Here is a 27,531-nt window from a genome sequence, read left to right as displayed (position 1 = left end):
TTTGTACGATTTGTCTAAACCCACGTGACGGTTATGTTTAGGGGCGGGGTCAGGGGTAGGTCATTCGTACGAATTCATACGAATTGGCTAATTCGTAAAATATGTACGATTTAGCTAAATCGTACTAATTCGTACGAGTGAGGTCGTACAAATTGTTACGAATTAGCCACCTCGTAAAATTCGTACGAATTCCCGTGAGATCGGGTTGCCTGGTCGGTCAACGTCCAACCCGCTCCAACACACCGCCTTGGGCTGCGTCCGAAAACTCAAATATGCTGCTTTCAGAGGTAGCTTTCCACTGTAGGGCATCAAGGCACGTATGAATGCAGTGTTCCTGTGAGACCTTATCTAATCGATTTTTGAAAGCAGCGTAGATGTTCCTTCATTACCTTCGATATCCCACAATCATATAAAGATGCCGTCTGAAAGTTGGTGGTCAGTTTGAATGCAAATGTACGTTTTGGTTTTCCACTTTTGATTTTGAGAGTCATGCATATTGTTGTCCTATTGTTCGTTTAACTCTATTGTTCTCATTTCTAAGTCGCTTTGGAAAAAAAGCGTCTACTAAATAAATAAATGAAAATGAATGTAAATTTCTTCCGAGAAATTACTATTGAAGTAATTAAATATTTGCCTAGTTTCCACCAAAGCTCTCTCTATTTTGCTCATTAAACGGTTACACTGCCTCAGAAGTTTGTCTGAAATCATTTTCGTGAGGCGCAAACACCGCCTTCAAAGTCAATTCCTGATAGAGCAGCGAAGCAACAAGTCAGCTTCCTGAGGCCCTGTTCACACGAGAACTTTCGCGGGTGAAAACGTAAAAATATTTTATCGGATGTGCCTTTTGTTTACTCGGCGACGGCGTTTTTGGGGTTTAAAAAGGCAAAACAGTGAAACCACCCTCCTGAGTGAAAATCTTAAAAAAACGCTCCACCGCCGCGTTCCCGTGTAAATGGCAAAAACGCAAAAGTTAAAGGTGCCATCTGGAACTAAAAATCAAAAAATATTCCATATTCCATAACAGATGGGGGCAGTATACCTCCAGAAAATGTGTTGTGCCGCTGCCGCACGCACTCACGTCTTCAAACAACACAAGCGAGCGCTGTTTTGCTCTCTTTCTCCGCATATTATTCAAATCATTTGACACGACCGACTCATAGACGCCTGTCTCAAAAACAAGCTGCTGCATTTCGACGATATGGGAAAATAAAAGCCTGCAGGCTATTATTTTAAGTTTACGGTATTCGTTTTGTTCATATTACACTTTTATTGTTAGTTTGAATTAATTTGACAGACAGCATTCGCTGATGTTGATCAACCTAGCGAAATTCAGAGCTGCCAGCTCTCACGAATTCACCGTGAGACACATGCAATTAACACTTAGCAAGCAGGTTAGTTAAGTTCTCAGATTCTGTCAATTTTATTATGCAATTCAAACAATAAATACCGTTTTGGTGCTTGTACATGTTACACCAGAGATCCCTAGCGCACGTGAACCGATCATCTCTACTAGCTAATGGAAAAAGAACCCGAACACTGTTGAAAGATACAGTATGCTACAACTTACCAAAATGTATTCCTCATGCATAATGTCAACCAATCATTTTTTGAACTCTTCCCTGAACTGAAATGTAGTAATGGGCTGTATTTCCACACGACTGACATCAGGTTCAAGTACACACACAAGCCGGCGCCAGCGCGACTCACTCGTGTACTGCAGTTTGGCTGGTGGTAATGTTGCCCGGCCGCATACCGCCTCCCATGGCCGGAACTGGTATTACGACACCTGCCGGGCCGGGGCTAGCCATTTAGCATGCTAATTTAGGTTATATCTCGGCAGCACTTAAACTTGTCAGTTTTTTAATTACATCATTGCACTTATTTCTTCTCATTCTTTTGATGCGTGTAGCCATTTTTTTGGATATTTTTACCTCAATTATTACATATGGCACCTTTAAGGTTAGGCTAGACAGTGAAGGTTGTACGCATGTGCGCTGACTTGGTGTTGTTGTGTGGCAGTGCTCTACATTGCCACCTAGCCACCTGGAGTGCATACTACATCAAATTTCACACACTAATGCGTCACCACATGCACTCGGATTTCCCACCCAAAACGCTCGCCTGAATGCAGAATAAAAAGTGATAACGCTACGCCACTTTCGCGTTTTCTCTTCAGAATCGTTTCCATGTAAACATAGCGTGAGTGTTCGGAGGCAGCCTGTAATCCTGAAAACCTTGATTAGCTGGTTCAAGTGTGTTTAATTATAGGGTATTCTTGGTTAATTCAGGAGCAGGATCGGACATGCCTATTATAGACGTTTACTACAGCAGTTACCAAATCAGTCTTGGGGACCCACCGCTCTGCACTTTTTGTATGTCTCTCTTATCTGCACTCATGGAGCTCTTTAACGAACTGATGATCTGAATCATGTGTGTTTAATAAGGGAGAGCGGTGGGTTCCCATTTTCAGTGGTCCTGGTTCAGAAGTATATTTCTGCTTCATGTTCTCCAAAAGGATTTATAAAAATTCTTCAATCAAGAGTTTTAAGACTTGAACTAAACCAACCAGCTCCAAGATAAATCACAACATTACAAACTTGAAGCAAATCAGGAAAAATCCATAAAAACAAGATATTTCTTTCTAAGCACTGAAAATAAAATAAAAATCTTCGGCAAAGCTTTGTGGGCTTTGAAGGCTGCTGCTCAACTCATTTGTTTGTCCTCCATGGTTGAATTTTTCCATTTCTGGAAGCCTAGTGTCCTATCCCAGATAGCAAACTGACATTGAATCAACGTGGAAATATGACATAGAAACAACGTTGATCTGACATTGTTTTGCTCATCGAATTAACGTTGAGCCAACGTCAGACGCGTCATTCTTTCAAAACTAACGGAAAATCAACTTAAAATGAACGTGTTGTTTCAACGTTATGAAAGCAAACCAATTTTCGATTTTCATGTAGCTTTAAAGAATGCCGCGTCTGACGTTGGTTCAACGTTAATTCGATGAGCAAAATCAACGTTGTTTCAACGTCATGAGAGACGTCGTTTCCACGTTGATTCAATGTCAGTTTGCTGTCTGGGATATGCTCTATTGATTTACCATGTGCCTTAAATTCCCTGGCGTGTTTCAATGTTTAGAGCTTCCTTACCTGGAGTTACTGAGCTGTTCAGAAGAATTGGGTTGCCTGAATATTTCACCACATTTCCATTTGAATCAAAAGTCACTTTTAGGAATCCCAGATATTTTCCAAATGCATAGGCCTGGACCACAGGAACCTGACGCCCATCCTCAGAATCGACCAAGAACGGGTATGGTCCTGCAGGAACCTCTGAGGATGGGGGATCTCCTACAGAGGTGAGCACACAGAATGGAAATATATAAATCAAATTCAGTATTGGTACTGTGCGAAATGGTTCACTAAAACATTGGTTTCAAGTTGGTTATTTATATCTTTTGCTTTAGTGTGCCGTTTGAGTTGCACTTGTTTAAGATTGTGATTGTGGTCAAAACTGGTACTGCAATCACTTTCAAATTAGGCTATATGCCTGCCTTCCCCCATGACTCGAGGTTGCCAGATATGCTGCATTATACAGCAGGAACGTACCCAGACAGCAAACTGACATTGAATCAACGTGGAAACGACGTCTCTCATGACATTGAAACAACGTTGATTTTGCTCATCGAATTAACGTTGAACCAACGTCAGACGCGGCATTCTTCAAAGCTAAATGAAAATCGAAAATTGGTTTGCTTTCATAACGTTGAAACAACGCGTTGATTTCAAGTTGATTTTCCGTTAGTTTTGAAAGAATGACGCGTCTGACGTTGGTTCAACGTTAATTCGATGAGCAAAACAATGTCAGATCAACGTTGTTTCGATGTCATATTTCCACGTTGATTCAATGTCAGTTTGCTATCTGGGAAAGGCATGTTAGATGGTTCACTAAAACATTTGTTTCAAGTTTGTTATTTATATCTTTTGCTTTAGTGTGCCGTTTGAGTTGCACTTGTTTAAGATTGTGATTGTGGCCAAAACTGGTACTGCAATCACTTTCAAATTAGGGTATATGCCTGCCTTCCCCCATGACTCGAGGTTGCCAGATATGCTGCATTATCCAGCAGGAACGTAGACTGCTACGGGAAGCTTCCAATTGCAAGTGACGAGTCCTACACAGTGAGTCTTTTTCTGTTAATTATTTATTTTAGACTTTGTAACAAAGTATTTCTGATTCATATCGAGTTTTTTGGGGTTTCGCAACATTCGATTTTTTTTTTATCCGATTCCGACACGTTTGTATCTGCAGCTTTGGTAACTAGAGAAGAACTGGCAACCCAAATGCCGCAACACTACTGACTCCGTGATTGGAGATCGGTGGAGGGTGACGCATCAGAACAAAACACAACATGACAACATCAACATCAGTCAAGGGCTGCGACTACACTTTTTAAATGACAATATCCTTTGGTTTATGGTTAGTTACTTAATTGTGTATAATTTACTGTTATTATAAAGTACATGTAGCATGTTGGTTGTTGTAACAACCAATAGAGATGCTAACTAACGTTTTTATTGTTTATGTCCACCCATACTTTCAAGCAATATGGTTTATAGATTGAAATGTGAAGATTGTTTGTTAAATTACATGTTAACCACATGAAAAATTCTCACTAATAACAACAAAAGTCTCCACCTCCAAGTCTCAATATATTTTGCTGTGTAGATATGGCTTGAGTCCCAACTTTAATGTATGTCTGTTGGGATTTTTTTTTAACCTGGCGAAAGTCTGATCACTTAAAAATATAAAACAATTACACCATCTTCTCAGCAAATCACATGATTTGTGGGATCATCCATGTCCAAACGTGAACACCCAGGTCAGGTTTAATACCTACTGTATAATAAGGTATGATGTGGTTGATTCAGTATGAACAGTGATGCTTGCCTACACAACACAAAGGCTGCAACAGGGCTGAGTAAAATGCTAATGAGGATTACTTGGCAGCCTGACCAGCTTCTGGAGTCAAAACTTTCCAGTCAGCATTGTTCTGGTTGGCTGTTAGGGTCAAAATAAAACATAAAATGCATTTTCACCTTTAATCCATCCAGTGCCCATTGTGGTCACAAAGCTCACGTCTTTTGTCAATACACAGGTTGATCAAATTTAATGACAGAAATAGAGGCATATAGTTTTGTTTGATTTTGACTTTGTTTGTTGTGAGGTCAGCATGGCAAATTCTCCTGTGCATACACCATAACCACTTGTCATGCTATTTACATGAGAAAATGAGTTTTTACGTGCAAATGAGACGCAGTTCATTTGCGTGAAATACACACGTACCCCACACAACTAATTCTACCCTAACGCATAATACACACACACCCCACCCCACACCTAAACCTACCCTAACCAACCAATGCGTATCATATGCACGTAACTCACTTTAGCGTATAAATTACACAACAATAGTGCTATAAAAACGCATTCACAGCAAAATCCCCAGTGTTAAATTAACACTGAGAGTGTTAAATTAACACAGAGAATTGAGAATTATATAACTGAACACTGAAGCAGTGTTCTTCTTCTTCTTCTTTGTAGGATTCCGGCAGTGTAGACGCTGCTGAGCGTTTTACTGCCCTCCACGGGTCAAAATTTGTACTAAATTCTTACATACAATGACAATCCTGTCATGCAAGAATTGAAGAACTGCTTTGGAGATCAGTGCTCGTCACTGTGTCCAAACAAAGATGAAACAGAAAAAGCCTTAACTCCATGTCCTGACAGTTTACTAAAGAGAACATTTCTTTCAACCCTATACTTTCTGCATTCCAGGAAAACATGCCCTACAGTCTCAAGACTCCCACATTCACACAAGCCAGAAACATGCTTCCCTACAATGTGCAAAGAATAATTCAACCCACAGTGCCCCAATCTCAATCTGCGGGACAAAAAGTTACACGAGCATCTTTTCCTAACTTCAGGTTGTATAGAAAAGTAATGTCTACCCCTAATTTCCTTTTCCCACCCTCTCTGCCATTCTTTTATTAATTAATTTTTTCTCTTAATTCCACTCTTCCTAATAATACATGGACATCTACTTCTCTTCCTAAGCTCTCCTTTGCAATATTATCCACTCGTTCATTCCCACTCACCCCAGCATGCCCAGGAACCCAGCAAAAACTGATGTTGCAAATAAACCTAGTACTAAAAACCACATTCAGGACGCCATTGACAATGTCAGGACGAGATTTAGATTTTCCTACTTTTAAATTATCTAGAGCACCTACAGAATCAGAGCAGATAATAACTTCTCTAGGTTTGACTTCCTCAATCCACCATAGAGCCCATAGAATTGCCATTAATTCAGCAGTGAGGACAGAGCTTCCATTAGAAATACGCCGACCAATTTCCAACCCTAACTGTTCCACATACACCCCAAATCCAGCTCTCCCACTAAGTGGATCTCGAGATCCATCTGTAAAAATAATCATTGTGCTCTGACTAATTGAATTAAGATATTCCCCTATTTTTGGTGCCACTTCCCACTTATCTTTTTCCTGTAAAAAAACCCAACTCAATATTAATTTCAGGCAATATCCAATATGGTATTGATAACCAGCTTGTGTGCTCTAAAATACTTCCTTGATCCATACTCATCTTCCCTGCCCACTGATTTACTATGACAAAAAATGTATTATATCTATAATCTATTAGCTCCAGCAACCTCTTGTAACAGACACCTTGCTGGGAAGGTATGATTATACACCCACTAAGTTTTACCCAGTACTGTAACCCTAATTTAATACATCTTAACCATAAGGGCATTTCTCCCATTTCAAAGAGTAGTGCAGGAACTGGGGAAGTTCTAACGGCCCCACAGCAAAGCCTCAAAGCCCTTGCCTGCACCCCATCTAACCTAGATAGAACAGTTTTGGAAGATCCATACACCAAGCACCCATAATCTAGAGCAGATCTAATCATGGCCTGATAAATTAGCAGCATTGTCTCCCTATTAGCCCCCCACTCACACCCAGTCAAACTTCTCGTTACATTCAAAACTTTCTGAAGCAGTGTTAAAGTTAATGAGATAATTAAGTGAATAATTGAGTGATGATTGAGCATCATTGAAGACACCTGATGTTAACAAGCAGAATCTCTGAAGGATTAAAACGGAAATTTTAAGTCACCATTATGGAGATCAGTGTTTGGTTTAGCTGGTCTCTTGACCCTTAAATCATTAACTTTAGATTTCGTTTGGCTGCTCTATGTGACTTATAACAGCCAGATGAAAAAAGGCGATCTGATGGTGTTTGTTGTGTTTCAACACAATCATTAATTGACCTGAATCGCTGAACTCATCAAGAGCATAAATTCTGAGTTAAATTTACCTTAAGGATTTTAGCAGCATGGTCATTTTAGGACATAAAATTTTTAGCCTTTTCGATGAAAAACGATAAAAAAAAAATCAAAAAATATCCCAAAAATATTTTACATAGGCACACACAGACATCAATAATTAACACACTAATCTCAGCAATGGTGACAAACAGATCACCTCTGAACATAAGTTCATTATTTATTCATGCAGAAATGCATGATGGGAGCCATGAATGAGTTTTGATTGGTGGCACCAAGAATGCAATGAAACATGCTTTATAACTGTTACCATTGTCGAGATTCACAGGCTAATTATTGATGTCTGTGTGTCTTAACATTGCAGAGAAGTAAAACATTTTATAAGAAAAGCTTTCAAGAAATTATTTTGAATATTCTGTAGACGTTGAGAATATTGTGCTGTACAAGGTCACTGCTGCTATAATTAATAAAGTAAACCTTACTCAGAAATTAGAATCTATATGAATTCAGTGATTCAGGTCAAATGATTGTGAATTAATGATTATGTTAAAACACAACCATCACCATCAGATCACCTTTTCTATTTGTTTATCTGGCTGTTTTAATTCATGTACTGCAGCCAAACAAAATCTAAAGTTAATTATTTAAGGGTCAAGAGACCAGCTAAAGCAAACACTGATCTCCATAATGGTGACTTAAAATTTCCGGTTTTCTCCTTCAGAGATTCTGCTTGTTAACATCAGGTGTCTTCAATACTGCTCAATCATCACTCAATTATTCACTTAATTATCTCATTAACTTTAACACTGCTTCAGTGTTCATTTAACACTCTGCTCAAAGTTTATTTAATTCACACTCTCAGTGTTAATTTAACACTGGGGATTTTGCTGTGTTTAGTGTGATCGGGTTGGTGTTGGATGCAGGATAAATGAGCAGGAATAAAGATCTGAGCGACTTTGACAAGGAACAAAACTGTTATGGCAAGGTGACTGAATCAGAGTATCTCCGAAATGACAAGGCTTGTAAGTTCTCCTGACCCAACTGGGGACTCTGCTGGGAAACCATGAGTCCGGACATTCACGTGGACCCTTCATGGCAGAGGTGTTCCCTGGTGCCAATCACAAAATATCTGTTGATTTCTTGAACGCAATGGCCAATCAGAGATGTTTAAGTTAGCACTAGATGATACTGCGCTTGTGTACTCCGACCCATTCAAATGCTCTGATACCAAAAACCGATGTGTGCAGTACAGTCCCAGATAGCAAACTGACATTGAATCAACGTGGAAATATGACATCGAAACAACGTTGATCTGACATTGTTTTGCTCATCAAATTAACGTTGAACCAACGTCAGACGCGTCATTCTTTCAAAACTAACGGAAAATCAACTTGAAATCTACGCGTTGTTTCAACTTTATGAAAGCAAAACAATTTTCGATTTCAATTAGCTTTGAAGAATGCCGCGTCTGACGTTGGTTCAACGTTAATTCGATGAGCAAATCAACGTTGTTTCAATGTCATGAGAGACGTCGTTTCCACGTTGATTCAATGTCAGTTTGCTGTCTGGGGTGTTTGTGTCCAGAAAAAGAAACATCAGCAAACAGATATATGTAGATATCAGAAATTAAATATGTCTAGTCTATGTAATAAATGTATCTAATTTATATAAGATTAAGCATAAGTTCAATAGTTAGGCCTGTACACTTTATAGCCTGTCCTCACTGTGCGTAAGCTGATAACTGAAGCACTATGAAGTGGATTGAGCGCTCTAAATGTGTGCTGTAGATGAAATAAAATAATATAATAAGAACGGTAACAGAATCTCGTAAAATACATTTTTACAGGCACAATAATGAAAATGAACTGTTTGCTAAAGGAATTAAGACAACTAAAATGATTCATACTGTTTTGGTTCCTTTACCTAATATTTTCAATATATACACTCACCTAAAGGATTATTAGGAACACCTGTTCAATTTCTCATCAATGCAATTATCTAATCAACCAATCACATGGCAGTGTCTTCAATGCATTTAGGGGTGTGCTCCTAGTCAAGACAATCTCCTGAACTCCAAACTGAATGTCAGAATGGGAAAGAAAGGTGATTTAAGCAATTTTGAGCGTGGCATGGTTGTTGGTGTCTGAGTATTTCACAATCTGCAAAGTTACTGGGATTTTCACACACAACCATTTCTAGGGTTTACAAAGAATGCTGTGAAAAGGGAAAAACATCCAGTATGCGGCAGTCCTGTGGGAGAAAATGTCTTGTTGATGGGAGAGGTCAGAGGAGAATGGGCCGACTGATTCAAGCTGATAGAAGAGCAACTTTGACTGAAATAACCACTCGTTACAACCAAGGTATGCAGTGAAGCATTTGTGAAGAAGCCACAACACACACAACCTTGAGGCGGATGGGCTACAACAGCAAAAGACCCCTCCAGGTACCACTCATCTCCACTACAAATAGGACAAAGAGGCCACAATTTGCAAGAGCTCACCAAAATTGGACAGTTGAGTGCAATTAAATGCACTTAGCGCAAGTAAATGATGAGAAAATTACATAAGTGTAAACTGACGTTCCTGGATGAGTAATAAATACACATATAACTCACGCACATTGCAGCAATTATATGATACATACCTGTGAATAAGAATGTATTGGTGTGTCCTCCAATCACAACATCCACTCCCCGAACTTTCTTGGCAATCTTTTTGTCCACTGCGAAGCCAGAATGTCCAAGGGCAATGATCTTATTAACTCCCAAAGCAGTGAGCTTGTCCACTTGAAGCTGTAAAGAAGTAACCTCATCCTCAAATTGGAGATGAGGGCCTGTAAAAAACACCATCAAATTACTGCAGGGTAACATAACCCGAATATCAACCTATCTACCCTAATCTGTTTAAATGTGCCACCAGGTGGATCAATTACTCTCAACTGAACCTGATCAACAGATATGGGCTTAGCGGAGGTAGAACGATAGCATCATTAAGATGCTAAACCTGGGGTTAGAAGAGGAGATTAAAGCTTTATTTGTCGGTGCCATCCCAGACAGCAAACTGACATTGAATCAACGTGGAAACGACGTCTCTCATGACATTGAAACAACGTTGATTTTGCTCATCGAATTAACGTTGAACCAACGTCAGACGCGGCATTCTTCAAAGCTAAATGAAAATCGAAAATTGGTTTGCTTTCATAACGTTGAAACAACGCGTTGATTTCAAGTTGATTTTCCGTTAGTTTTGAAAGAATGACGCGTCTGACGTTGGTTCAACGTTAATTCGATGAGCAAAACTATGTCAGATCAACGTTGTTTCGATGTCATATTTCCACGTTGATTCAATGTCAGTTTGCTATCTGGGATGGCTTTGGATGGAACGGGTGTATAACTGACAAGAGTTTGATTGAACAACAGAACATTATAGCCATTGCGTTCTGCAAAAACAGCTAGATTTTGTATGTGTCAGTGCATTTCTTGATGTGCATGATATAAGGGAATATAGTATCCTAGAGTAGCCTATTCGATGTGGTCATGTATTTTGAAAATAAGGGAGGAGCCTATAAGATTCCCATTAACTCCCAGAAAATTCATGTAATATTAAATTCACATTATATATAATTATTATTTATATTATTATAATTTTATGGTTTTACATATCAGGACATAATAAAAAAATCATCTGGTCGTTAGCAGGTCTTAAAATTAGGTAATTTAGGTAAGTTGCGAATACAAAGTTGACCTAATAAAAAAAATAGGTCCACTTTGTTTTTGTTTGTCCAGAGGACATTGTTTCAGAATTCTGGATGTTTGTTCAGATGCAGCGTTGCAAACCTAAACAGTGTTAGCCCTTACGGAACGAAATATGGTGAAAATAAATGAAATTATATAATTGCATTAATATATTGTGTTATTTATTACAATATACACAATACATAAGGAATTGACACTTTTCATTTATTGAAAAATATATTTACAATATATACTGTAATATGTAATTAGTTGAGTGTACTTAAATTTCTCAAGGATGTTTTAATCAAGGTTGTAAGTTGCTAATACAAAGACATTGGGACAGTAATAGACTTGTGCATTTATTTCTATTTATTAAACTGAAATTTAAAGCTGCAGTACGTAGTTTTTCATCTTTGTCGCCATCTCTGTTTGAAATCTGCAATTGCTTTTTTTAATTTAACAGTCAGACATACATACAAACAAACCAACATAGTGCCGTAGTGAGCAATCTTGTAAATGCATAATTCCAGCAGAGGCAAGAGTGGTTTAAGTGCTTGATATAAGTGTGAATGTGAGCGGGTGTGAGTGTGGGTATGCGTAAACAAAGTAACCATTTTGTCATTACAATCACCATCCCACTCCCCACTACCATCATAGTGCCCATATTGTGTTGGTAGATTTTTATTTCAATCCTTCCTCCTATGTAACAATTTCCATTGTCAATCCTGCATAAAATAAAATATGATATAATAAGATAATATAATATATAAGATAATATAATATAAGATAGCCTTCCCCCACATCTCATCAGTCCCTATCTTTTCCTTTTCCTTTTTAGTGTGTGTGTGTTATTTGCAATGTCTAAGGTGCATTAAAATAGGGAGTACAGTGCGAGAGTTTCGCACTGTAATTATCAACTGTACGTGAGTTATACTTCAACACCCTCGACATGGCACAGCGCGGATAAATACAGTGTTTGAGGAGAGTTTGTCTGTCAGTTAGGTGTGGATACTGCCATTCAGATTCACAGGTTATTCTTTTTGGAAGTAAGAATTTTCTCTGGAAAATGTGCAAATTTGCTTTACGTGAGTTGTACTTCAACATCCTTCAACAATTAGGGGGTTTCATAAGCCTTTAATTTCATACTCCTCTTTTTAACCTATTCATTCCCTTCCTGAACTCATAGTTACACTGCATTATTCAAGTCTGCCCGTAATCTTGCTTGCACACTGGGAAACTAAAGGACTAAAGAATAACATTCTGGCAGCTCCCTGATAGGAAATACTTTTACTTGTACTCTTGTACCACAAAACCATATTTTTATAATGACACATAATATAGTAATGTCTTCTGTGAAGCTGCTTTGAAATGCTGTGTACTGAACATTTTTTTTAAACAAATAAACCTGACTTAAATGACTTCTTAATTCAGTTCCTGTAGCAACCAAATTACGTGAAGAAAATATATTTCCATACATTTATGGTCAATATTGTTTAATGCAATGAAATATATACAGAATAAAACATTGTGTTAATATATTAGAATCTGTAATACATACAGAATTACAGCTTTTAATATATTGAAAAATGTGATATACAGAATGTTATTGTGATATGCATTCATGTGAGTTACTTTCGCACAATTGAGTTATGGTTCTGCTACAAGTTTACGAGGGAAGTTGTGCTGGTGTTACTTAAGGGTGCATGTTGAAAACATATAGTCTAATTAGTCAAAAACAAATTAAATAAATTCAAAATACTCAAATAATTAATGCAATATTTGTATCAGAATTGTAAGTTAAACCAAGGCAGTGTGTGGAAACTGATAGCCTTAAATATCTCAAGCATGTTTTACACAAAGTTTAAGTTACAAAGACATATAATAGTAGGGTAGGAAGGGGGGGTTCACCTGCACCCGAAAGATATATTTTTTAACCTAGTTTTTTGTAATCCTTAAGGTGTCTAGAAAAGGAATTTTGATGTTCCCCGCGCAAATTTTTGTCCCATATGTGATTTTTTTGTATCATCTTTTGTGTCCGTGCTTGATTTTTGGCTGCGGAAAATGAAAACTTTAAACCTACATAGAATCTGAATAATACATCCTACAGACACAATCTACCCCATTTTCTCTTCGTCTTTGCATGAGGAATTGATAGATATGAGGATTGTCTTGATTAGATGATGTATAGTGCATAAAAACTCAAATAAACACCAAAAAATGTCTGGAACTCCTCCCCTATGGACCCTTCTGATATATGTTTTCTAACTTTTGTATTTTTACAGTCTTTAGGATGTCTAAGAAGCAAATGTTGATGATCCCCACCTGAAATATTGTCACATGTATGTATTTTCTGGCTATATTGGTTGCCACCCTGGATATCCAAAAAAGCAAAAAAGCACATTTATAGGCAGTCTGTTTTTCTCCTTTAGTTTTCGATTTGATAAATCTCCTCCATTTTTCATAACTGGCTATGTAAATTATTGTTGAGCACATGTTGAGCTTGTTCCCAATGTTCACTTGTTGCACATTAAAAATATAACATAGATATTTTAATTAAATAATACATTTTAAGATACAACGTGTTCAAAAATATACATTAATTAAAAATCACATCATGTAATTAGGATTCACTCGTAATGTGAGGTTTATTTAACATACATTTTTAAACTAACTACACAAATACATAGCCTACACCATGCACCAACACACAATTAGAAAGGTTTTTCTTGGTGAAGAGCATTTAGCGTTATGGAAGCCCACATTGACTGGCAGATAATGGTCTCTCCAGGTTTCTGTTAAGTTGAAAAAAAATTTTTTTATGCTTAATAATTAATTAATTATACTTTCATTATTATTATTATTACTACTGGTGAGGGAATGTGTTTCATCTCGAGTGGGACAATCTGAACAAAATAACAACAAACATTCATGGCTCAAATGTGGTGAACTGGACCGGTGGGATCATGATACAGGAGGTGAAACCTGAATTTGATGCCCCCAACTCTCTGGAAATTCCACGAATGCTCCCACTCTACGAGTGGAAAAAGACGCGCTCTCTTATGGTAGATATACCTGAGACCCTAAATTCATCATCAAGTCATGATTAGATGATGTATAGTGCATAAACACTCAAATGAACACCAAAAAATGTACAAATAAATTGTGACATTGGATCACTGGAACTCCTGTCCTCAGGACCCTATTGATATATGTTTTCTAACTTTTGTACTTTTACAGTCTTTAGGATGTCTAAGAAGCAAATGTTGATGATCCCCACCTGAAACATGTTGGTCCAAATGAACATCTCCCATAATAAGTAGATACTATTCAAACCATTATATTGGTGTTATATTTATTGAAACAAAACAGAAAACCACTCATATATTCAAATACTGTATGTGTAATGTATATATGAAGAGTTCAGATGCAAAAGCCTCGAAGTGCCATTTGAAATTTGGTTCTAGAATGACCATTTTTATCAAGCTTGTGTATTTAAGTTCAGTTATTTCACTTAAATGACCATTAATAGGTAATCTTCATTGTCATTTAAGTGAAATTACTGAACTTAAATATACAAGCTTGATAAAAAAATGATAATTTTAGAAGAAAATTTCAAATGGCACTTCGAGGCTTTTGCATCTGAACTCTTCATATAGGGTATAACAAATCCCCATTAGAATAAACTGAAATTGAAAAAAGTGATTCTAATCAACCCCTCCTTGCACTGCCACCTTAACGTGGTGGAGGGGTTTGAGTACCCGAACGACCCTATGAGCCATGTTGTCCGGGGCTATATGCCCCTTGTAGGGTCTCCCAAGGCAAACCGGTCCTAGGCGACGGGTCAGACCATGAACGGTTCAAAAAACCTTATGAGTGAAGTGAAAACAAGGACAGCCGGGGCCCCACCTTGGAGCCAGTATGTGAGCGCCTGGTGGCAGGGCCTCCCACACGGTGTCCGGCAGGGCTCAGTCCGAAGAAGCAACGTGGGGCCTCCTTCCCGTGGGCTCACCACCTTCAGGAGGGACCGTAAGGGGCTGGTGCTGAGAAGATTGGGCGGCAGTCGAAGGCGGGGGCCTCAACAACCCGATCCCTGGACATGGAAACTAGCTCTAGGGACAGAACGGCCCCCCTGACCTGAACCCGAGTAGTGTTCAGTTATTGGACTTCTGTGCTAGTCACAGTTTGTCCACAACCAACACCATCTTCAAGCAAAAGGGTGTCCATCAGTGCATGCAGCACCTGAACACCCTAGGGCGTAGGTCGATGATCGACTTTGTGGTCGTTTCATCTGACTGCAGCCATATGTCTTGGACACTTGGGTGAAGAGAGGGGCAGAGCTGTCAACAGATCACAACCTGGTGGTGAGTTGGATCCGATGGCGGGAGAGGAAGCTAAACAGACTCGGCAGACCCAAGCGTACTGTAAGGGTCTGCTGGAAACGTTTGGCAGAGATCTTCAACTCCCACCTCTGGAGGAGCTTTGACCAGATCCCGAGGGAGGCTGCAGATATTGAGTCCGAGTGGACCATGTTCTCCACCTACATTGTCGAAGCGGCTGCTCAGAGTTGCAGCCGTAAGGTCTCCGGTGCCTATCGAGGCGGCAATCCCTGAACCCGGTGGTGGACACAGGAAGTAAAGTATGCCGTCAAGCTGAAGAAGGAGGCCTATGGGGCCTGGCTGGCTTGTGGAACTCCTGAGGCAGCTGACTGGTACCGGCAGGCCAAGCGGACTGCAGCCCGGGTTGTTTGTGGAGGCAAAAACTCGGGCCTGGGAGGAGTGCACTTTTATGATGGACAGATGCACTTTTATGATGGACAGATGCACTTTTATGATGGATAGATGCACTTTTATGATGGACAGATGCACTTTTATGATGGACAGATGCACTTATGTGATGGATAGATGCACTTTTATGATGGATAGATGCACTTTTATGATGGATAGATGAACTTTTATGATGGATAGATGCACTTTTATGATGGAGAGATGAACTTTTATGATGGATAGATTCACTTTTATGATGGACAGATGCACTTTTATGATGGACAGATGCACTTTTATGATGGACAGATGAACTTTTATGATGGACAGATGCACTTTTATGATGGATAGATGCACTTTTATGATGGACAGATGCACTTTTATGATGGATAGATGCACTTTTATGATGGACAGATGCACTTTTGTGATGGATAAATGCACTTTTATGATGGACAGATGCACTTTTATGATGGACAGATGCACTTATGTGATGGATAGATGCACTTTTATGATGGATAGATTAACTTTTATGATGGATAGATGCACTTTTATGATGGATAGATGAACTTTTATGATGGACAGATGCACTTTTATGATGGACAGATGCACTTTTATGATGGACAGATGAACTTTTATGATGGACAGATGCACTTTTATGATGGATAGATGCACTTTTATGATGGACAGATGCACTTTTATGATGGATAAATGCACTTTTATGATGGACAGATGCACTTTTGTGATGGATAGATGCACTTTTATGATGGACAGATGCACTTTTATGATGGACAGATGCACTTATGTGATGGATAGATGCATTTTTTTATGATGGATAGATTAACTTTTATGATGGACAGATGCACTTTTATAATGGACAGATGCACTTTTATAATGGACAGATGCACTTTTATGATGGACAGATGAACTTTTATGATGGACAGATGCACTTTTATGATGGATAGATGCACTTTTATGATGGACAGATGCACTTTTATGATGGATAGATGCACTTTTATGATGGACAGATGCACTTTTGTGATGGATAGATGCACTTTTATGATGGACAGATGCACTTTTATGATGGACAGATGCACTTATGTGATGGATAGATGCACTTTTATGATGGATAGATTAACTTTTATGATGGACAGATGCACTTTTATGATGGATAGATGAACTTTTATGATGGACAGATGCACTTTTATGATGGACAGATGCACTTTTATGATGGACAGATGAACTTTTATGATGGACAGATGCACTTTTATGATGGATAGATGAACTTTTATGATAGACAGATGCACTTTTATGATGGACAGATGCACTTTTGTGATGGATAGATGCACTTTTATGATGGACAGATGCACTTTTATGATGGACAGATGCACTTATGTGATGGATAGATGCACTTTTATGATGGATAGATTAACTTTTATGATGGATAGATGCACTTTTATGATGGATAGATGCACTTTTATGATGGATAGATGAACTTTTATGATGGACAGATGCACTTTTATGATAGACAGATGCACTTTTATGATGGACAGATGAACTTTTATGATGGACAGATGCACTTTTATGATGGACAGATGAACTTTTATGATGGACAGATGCACTTTTATGATGGACAGATGCACTTTTATGATAGACAGATGCACTTTTATGATGGATAGATGCACTTTTATGATGGACAGATGCACTTTTGTGATGGATAGATGCACTTTTATGATGGACAGATGCACTTTTATGATGGACAGATGCACTTATGTGATGGATAGATGCACTTTTATGATGGATAAATTAACTTTTATGATGGATAGATGCACTTTTATGATGGATAGATGAACTTTTATGATGGACAGATGAACTTTTATGATGGACAGATGCACTTTTATGATGGACAGATGCACTTTTATGATGGACAGATGCACTTTTATGATGGATATATGCACTTTTATGATGGACAGATGCACTTTTATGATGGACAGATGAACTTTTATGATGGACAGATGCACTTTTATGATGGACAGATGCACTTTTATGATGGATAGATGCACTTTTATGATGGACAGATGCACTTTTATGATGGATAGATGCACTTTTATGATGGACAGATGCACTTTTATGATGGATAGATGAACTTTTATGATGGACAGATGCACTTTTATGATGGACAGATGAACTTTTATGATGGATAGATGAACTTTTATGATGGACAGATGAACTTTTATGATGGATAGATGCACTTTTATGATGGATAGATGAACTTTTATGATGGACAGATGAACTTTTATGATGGACAGATGCACTTTTATGATGGGCAGATGCACTTTTATGATGGATAGATTAACTTTTATGATGGACAGATGCACTTTTATGATGGACAGATGCACTTTTATGATGGATAGATGCACTTTTATGATGGACAGATGCACTTTTATGATGGATAGATGCACTTTTATGATGGACAGATGCACTTTTATGATGGATAGATGAACTTTTATGATGGACAGATGCACTTTTATGATGGACAGATGAACTTTTATGATGGATAGATGAACTTTTATGATGGACAGATGAACTTTTATGATGGATAGATGCACTTTTATGATGGATAGATGAACTTTTATGATGGACAGATGAACTTTTATGATGGACAGATGCACTTTTATGATGGGCAGATGCACTTTTATGATGGATAGATTAACTTTTATGATGGATAGATGCACTTTTATGATGGATAGATGAACTTTTATGATGGACAGATGCACTTTTATGATGGACAGATGCACTTTTATGATGGACAGATGAACTTTTATGATGGACAGATGCACTTTTATGATGGATAGATGCACTTTTATGATGGACAGATGCACTTTTATGATGGATAGATGCACTTTTATGATGGACAGATGCACTTTTATGATTGATAGATGCACTTTTATGATGGACAGATGCACTTTTATGATGTACAGATGCACTTTTATGATGGATAGATGCACTTTTATGATGGACAGATGCACTTTTATGATGGACAGATGCACTTATGTGATGAAAAGATGCACTTTTATGATGGATAGATTAACTTTTATGATGGATAGATGCACTTTTATGATGGATAGATGAACTTTTATGATGGACAGATGCACTTTTATGATGGACAGATGCACTTTTATGATGGACAGATGAACTTTTATGATTGACAGATGCACTTTTATGATGGATAGATGCACTTTTATGATGGACAGATGCACTTTTATGATGGACAGATGCACTTTTATGATGGATAGATGCACTTTTATGATGGACAGATGCACTTTTGTGATGGATAGATGCACTTTTATGATGGATAGATTAACTTTTATGATGGATAGATGCACTTTTATGATGGATAGATGAACTTTTATGATGGACAGATGAACTTTTATGATGGACAGATGCACTTTTATGATGGACAGATGCACTTTTGTGATGGATAGATGCACTTTTATGATGGAGAGATGCACTTTTGTGATGGATAGATGCACTTTTATGATGGATAGATGCACTTTTATGATGGACAGATGCACTTTTATGATGGATAGATGCACTTTTATGATGGACAGATGCACTTTTGTGATGGACAGATGCACTTTTATGATTGATAGATGCACTTTTATGATGGACAGATGCACTTTTATGATGGACAAATGCACTTTTGTGATGGATAGATGCACTTTTATGATGGATAGATGCACTTTTATGATGGACAGATGCACTTTTATGATGGATAGATGCACTTTTATGATGGACAGATGAACTTTTATGATGGATAGATGCACTTTTATGATGGATAGATGAACTTTTATGATGGACAGATGCACTTTTATGATGGACAGATGCACTTTTATGATGGACAGATAAACTTTTATGATGGACAGATGCACTTTTATGATGGATAGATGCACTTTTATGATGGACAGATGCACTTTTATGATGGATAGATGCACTTTTATGATGGACAGATGCACTTTTATGATTGATAGATGCACTTTTATGATGGACAGATGCACTTTTATGATGGACAGATGCACTTTTATGATGGATAGATGCACTTTTATGATGGACAGATGCACTTTTAGGATGGACAGATGCACTTTTATGATGGATAGATTAACTTTTATGATGGATAGATGCACTTTTATGATGGATAGATGAACTTTTATGATGGACAGATGCACTTTTATGATGGACAGATGCACTTTTATGATGGACAGATGAACTTTTATGATGGACAGATGCACTTTTATGATGGATAGATGCACTTTTATGATGGACAGATGCACTTTTATGATGGACAGATGCACTTTTATGATGGATAGATGCACTTTTATGATGGACAGATGCACTTTTGTGATGGATAGATGCACTTTTATGATGGATAGATTAACTTTTATGATGGATAGATGCACTTTTATGATGGATAGATGAACTTTTATGATGGACAGATGAACTTTTATGATGGACAGATGCACTTTTATGATGGACAGATGCACTTTTGTGATGGATAGATGCACTTTTATGATGGAGAGATGCACTTTTGTGATGGATAGATGCACTTTTATGATGGATAGATGCACTTTTATGATGGACAGATGCACTTTTATGATGGATAGATGCACTTTTATGATGGACAGATGCACTTTTGTGATGGACAGATGCACTTTTATGATTGATAGATGCACTTTTATGATGGACAGATGCACTTTTATGATGGACAGATGCACTTATCCATCTATCCATCACTTTTATGATGGATAGATGCACTTTTATGATGGACAGATGCACTTTTGTGATGGAAAGATGCACTTTTGTGATGGATAGATGCACTTTTATGATGGACAGATGCACTTTTATGATGGACAGATGCACTTATGTGATGGAGAGATGCACTTTTATGATGGATAGATTAACTTTTATGATGGATAGATGCACTTTTATGATGGATAGATTAACTTTTATGATGGACAGATGCACTTTTATGATGGACAGATGAACTTTTATGATGGACAGATGCACTTTTATGATGGATAGATGCACTTTTATGATGGACAGATGCACTTTTATGATGGATAGATGCACTTTTATGATGGACAGATGCACTTTTATGATGGGCAGATGCACTTTTATGATGGATAGATGCACTTTTATGATTGATAGATGCACTTTTATGATGGACAGATGCACTTTTATGATGGACAGATGCACATTTATGATGGACAGATGCACTTTTATGCTGGACAGATGCACTTTTATGATGGATAGATGCACTTTTATGATGGACAGATGCACTTTTATGATGGATAGATGCACTTTTATGATGGACAGATGAACTTTTATGATGGACAGATGCACTTTTATGATGGACAGATGAACTTTTATGATGGACAGATGCACTTTTATGATGGGCAGATGCACTTTTATGATGGATAGATGCACTTTTATGATGGATAGATGAACTTTTATGATGGACAGATGCACTTTTATGATGGACAGATGAACTTTTATGATGGACAGATGCACTTTTATGATGGACAGATGCACTTTTATGATGGATAGATGCACTTTTATGATGGATAGATGAACTTTTATGATGGACAGATGAACTTTTATGATGGACAGATGCACTTTTATGATGGGCAGATGCACTTTTATGATGGATAGATTAACTTTTATGATGGATAGATGCACTTTTATGATGGATAGATGAACTTTTATGATGGACAGATGCACTTTTATGATGGACAGATGCACTTTTATGATGGACAGATGAACTTTTATGAAGGACAGATGCACTTTTATGATGGATAGATGCACTTTTATGATGGACAGATGCACTTTTATGATGGATAGATGCACTTTTATGATGGACAGATGCACTTTTATGATTGATAGATGCACTTTTATGATGGACAGATGCACTTTTATGATGGATAGATGCACTTTTATGATGGACAGATGCACTTTTATGATGGACAGATGCACTTATGTGATGGATAGATGCACTTTTATGATGGATAGATTAACTTTTATGATGGATAGATGCACTTTTATGATGGAGAGATGAACTTTTATGATGGATAGATGCACTTTTATGATGGACAGATGCACTTTTATGATGGACAGATGCACTTTTATGATGGACAGATGAACTTTTATGATGGACAGATGCACTTTTATGATGGATAGATGCACTTTTATGATGGACAGATGCACTTTTATGATGGATAGATGCACTTTTATGATGGACAGATGCACTTTTGTGATGGATAAATGCACTTTTATGATGGACAGATGCACTTTTATGATGGACAGATGCACTTATGTGATGGATAGATGCACTTTTATGATGGATAGATTAACTTTTATGATGGATAGATGCACTTTTATGATGGATAGATGAACTTTTATGATGGACAGATGCACTTTTATGATGGACAGATGCACTTTTATGATGGACAGATGAACTTTTATGATGGACAGATGCACTTTTATGATGGATAGATGCACTTTTATGATGGACAGATGCACTTTTATGATGGATAAATGCACTTTTATGATGGACAGATGCACTTTTATGATGGATAGATGCACTTTTGTGATGGACAGATGCACTTTTATGATGGATAAATGCACTTTTATGATGGACAGATGCACTTTTATGATGGATAGATGCACTTTTATGATGGACAGATGCACTTTTATGATGGACAGATGCACTTATGTGATGGATAGATGCATTTTTTTATGATGGATAGATTAACTTTTATGATGGATAGATTAACTTTTATGATGGACAGATGCACTTTTATAATGGACAGATGCACTTTTATAATGGACAGATGCACTTTTATGATGGACAGATGAACTTTTATGATGGACAGATGCACTTTTATGATGGATAGATGCACTTTTATGATGGACAGATGCACTTTTATGATGGATAGATGCACTTTTATGATGGACAGATGCACTTTTGTGATGGATAGATGCACTTTTATGATGGACAGATGCACTTTTATGATGGACAGATGCACTTATGTGATGGATAGATGCACTTTTATGATGGATAGATTAACTTTTATGATGGACAGATGCACTTTTATGATGGATAGATGAACTTTTATGATGGACAGATGCACTTTTATGATGGACAGATGCACTTTTATGATGGACAGATGAACTTTTATGATGGACAGATGCACTTTTATGATGGATAGATGCATTTTTATGATGGATAGATGCACTTTTATGATAGACAGATGCACTTTTATGATGGACAGATGCACTTTTGTGATGGATAGATGCACTTTTATGATGGACAGATGCACTTTTATGATGGACAGATGCACTTATGTGATGGATAGATGCACTTTTATGATGGATAGATTAACTTTTATGATGGATAGATGCACTTTTATGATGGATAGATGCACTTTTATGATGGATAGATTAACTTTTATGATGGATAGATGCACTTTTATGATGGATAGATGAACTTTTATGATGGACAGATGCACTTTTATGATAGACAGATGCACTTTTATGATGGACAGATGAACTTTTATGATGGACAGATGCACTTTTATGATGGATAGATGCACTTTTATGATAGACAGATGCACTTTTATGATGGATAGATGCACTTTTATGATGGACAGATGCACTTTTGTGATGGATAGATGCACTTTTATGATGGACAGATGCACTTTTATGATGGACAGATGCACTTATGTGATGGATAGATGCACTTTTATGATGGATAGATTAACTTTTATGATGGATAGATGCACTTTTATGATGGATAGATGAACTTTTATGATGGACAGATGAACTTTTATGATGGACAGATGCACTTTTATGATGGACAGATGCACTTTTATGATGGACAGATGCACTTTTATGATGGATATATGCACTTTTATGATGGACAGATGCACTTTTATGATGGACAGATGAACTTTTATGATGGACAGATGCACTTTTATGATGGATAGATGAACTTTTATGATGGACAGATGCACTTTTATGATGGATAGATGCACTTTTATGATGGATAGATGCACTTTTATGATGGACAGATGCACTTTTATGATGGATAGATGAACTTTTATGATGGACAGATGCACTTTTATGATGGACAGATGAACTTTTATGATGGATAGATGAACTTTTATGATGGACAGATGAACTTTTATGATGGATAGATGCACTTTTATGATGGATAGATGAACTTTTATGATGGACAGATGAACTTTTATGATGGACAGATGCACTTTTATGATGGGCAGATGCACTTTTATGATGGATAGATTAACTTTTATGATGGACAGATGCACTTTTATGATGGATAGATGCACTTTTATGATGGACAGATGCACTTTTATGATGGATAGATGCACTTTTATGATGGACAGATGCACTTTTATGATGGATAGATGAACTTTTATGATGGACAGATGCACTTTTATGATGGACAGATGAACTTTTATGATGGATAGATGAACTTTTATGATGGACAGATGAACTTTTATGATGGATAGATGCACTTTTATGATGGATAGATGAACTTTTATGATGGACAGATGAACTTTTATGATGGACAGATGCACTTTTATGATGGGCAGATGCACTTTTATGATGGACAGATGCACTTTTATGATGGACAGATGAACTTTTATGATGGACAGATGCACTTTTATGATGGATAGATGCACTTTTATGATGGACAGATGCACTTTTATGATGGATAGATGCACTTTTATGATGGACAGATGAACTTTTATGATGGACAGATGCACTTTTATGATGGATAGATGCACTTTTATGATGGACAGATGCACTTTTATGATGGATAGATGCACTTTTATGATGGACAGATGCACTTTTATGATTGATAGATGCACTTTTATGATGGACAGATGCACTTTTATGATGTACAGATGCACTTTTATGATGGATAGATGCACTTTTATGATGGACAGATGCACTTTTATGATGGACAGATGCACTTATGTGATGAAAAGATGCACTTTTATGATGGATAGATTAACTTTTATGATGGATAGATGCACTTTTATGATGGATAGATGAACTTTTATGATGGACAGATGCACTTTTATGATGGACAGATGCACTTTTATGATGGACAGATGAACTTTTATGATTGACAGATGCACTTTTATGATGGATAGATGCACTTTTATGATGGACAGATGCACTTTTATGATGGACAGATGCACTTTTATGATGGATAGATGCACTTTTATGATGGACAGATGCACTTTTGTGATGGATAGATGCACTTTTATGATGGATAGATTAACTTTTATGATGGATAGATGCACTTTTATGATGGATAGATGAACTTTTATGATGGACAGATGAACTTTTATGATGGACAGATGCACTTTTATGATGGACAGATGCACTTTTGTGATGGATAGATGCACTTTTATGATGGAGAGATGCACTTTTGTGATGGATAGATGCACTTTTATGATGGATAGATGCACTTTTATGATGGACAGATGCACTTTTATGATGGACAGATGCACTTTTATGATGGACAGATGCACTTTTGTGATGGATAGATGCACTTTTATGATGGATAGATGCACTTTTATGATGGACAGATGCACTTTTATGATGGATAGATGCACTTTTATGATGGACAGATGAACTTTTATGATGGATAGATGCACTTTTATGATGGATAGATGAACTTTTATGATGGACAGATGCACTTTTATGATGGACAGATGCACTTTTATGATGGACAGATGAACTTTTATGATGGACAGATGCACTTTTATGATGGATAGATGCACTTTTATGATGGACAGATGCACTTTTATGATGGATAGATGCACTTTTATGATGGACAGATGCACTTTTATGATTGATAGATGCACTTTTATGATGGACAGATGCACTTTTATGATGGACAGATGCACTTTTATGATGGATAGATGCACTTTTATGATGGACAGATGCACTTTTATGATGGACAGATGCACTTTTATGATGGATAGATTAACTTTTATGATGGATAGATGCACTTTTATGATGGATAGATGAACTTTTATGATGGACAGATGCACTTTTATGATGGACAGATGCACTTTTATGATGGACAGATGAACTTTTATGATGGACAGATGCACTTTTATGATGGATAGATGCACTTTTATGATGGACAGATGCACTTTTATGATGGACAGATGCACTTTTATGATGGACAGATGCACTTTTATGATGGATAGATGCACTTTTATGATGGATAGATTAACTTTTATGATGGATAGATGCACTTTTATGATGGATAGATGAACTTTTATGATGGACAGATGAACTTTTATGATGGATAGATGCACTTTTATGATGGACAGATGCACTTTTGTGATGGATAGATGCACTTTTATGATGGATAGATTAACTTTTATGATGGATAGATGCACTTTTATGATGGATAGATGAACTTTTATGATGGACAGATGAACTTTTATGATGGACAGATGCACTTTTATGATGGACAGATGCACTTTTGTGATGGATAGATGCACTTTTATGATGGAGAGATGCACTTTTGTGATGGATAGATGCACTTTTATGATGGATAGATGCACTTTTATGATGGACAGATGCACTTTTATGATGGATAGATGCACTTTTATGATGGACAGATGCACTTTTGTGATGGACAGATGCACTTTTATGATTGATAGATGCACTTTTATGATGGACAGATGCACTTTTATGATGGACAGATGCACTTATCCATCTATCCATCACTTTTATGATGGATAGATGCACTTTTATGATGGACAGATGCACTTTTGTGATGGAAAGATGCACTTTTGTGATGGATAGATGCACTTTTATGATGGACAGATGCACTTTTATGATGGACAGATGCACTTATGTGATGGATAGATGCACTTTTATGATGGATAGATTAACTTTTATGATGGATAGATGCACTTTTATGATGGATAGATTAACTTTTATGATGGACAGATGCACTTTTATGATGGACAGATGAACTTTTATGATGGACAGATGCACTTTTATGATGGATAGATGCACTTTTATGATGGACAGATGCACTTTTATGATGGATAGATGCACTTTTATGATGGACAGATGCACTTTTATGATGGGCAGATGCACTTTTATGATGGATAGATGCACTTTTATGATTGATAGATGCACTTTTATGATGGACAGATGCACTTTTATGATGGACAGATGCACATTTATGATGGACAGATGCACTTTTATGATGGACAGATGCACTTTTATGATGGATAGATGCACTTTTATGATGGACAGATGCACTTTTATGATGGATAGATGCACTTTTATGATGGACAGATGAACTTTTATGATGGACAGATGCACTTTTATGATGGACAGATGAACTTTTATGATGGACAGATGCACTTTTATGATGGGCAGATGCACTTTTATGATGGATAGATGCACTTTTATGATGGATAGATGAACTTTTATGATGGACAGATGCACTTTTATGATGGACAGATGAACTTTTATGATGGACAGATGCACTTTTATGATGGACAGATGCACTTTTATGATGGATAGTTGCACTTTTATGATGGATAGATGAACTTT

The 27,531-nt window shown here is 37.2% G+C and overlaps 1 protein-coding gene across 1 annotated transcript in view; it reads right to left on the bottom strand.

Moving 5' to 3' along the window:
• Window positions 1–27,531, bottom strand: part of nt5e (5'-nucleotidase, ecto (CD73)) — a 169,306-nt gene that overhangs the window by 9,853 nt on the left and 131,922 nt on the right. Inside the window, exons 3-4 of the mRNA XM_089118350.1 lie at window positions 10,003–10,191; window positions 3,153–3,350 (exon numbers count right to left, since the gene is read on the bottom strand). Of these exons, the coding sequence (XP_088974476.1) occupies window positions 3,153–3,350; window positions 10,003–10,191 (387 nt within the window). The remainder of the gene's footprint in view (window positions 1–3,152; window positions 3,351–10,002; window positions 10,192–27,531) is intronic.

The sequence above is a fragment of the Pimephales promelas genome, chromosome 13, assembly GCF_988280905.1.
Source record: "Pimephales promelas chromosome 13, fPimPro1.hap1.1, whole genome shotgun sequence".
In the NCBI taxonomy this organism is placed as follows: domain Eukaryota; kingdom Metazoa; phylum Chordata; class Actinopteri; order Cypriniformes; family Leuciscidae; genus Pimephales; species Pimephales promelas.
Note: the sequence above shows the minus strand (reverse complement) of the source record. Positions and strands in the feature narration are given on the sequence as shown.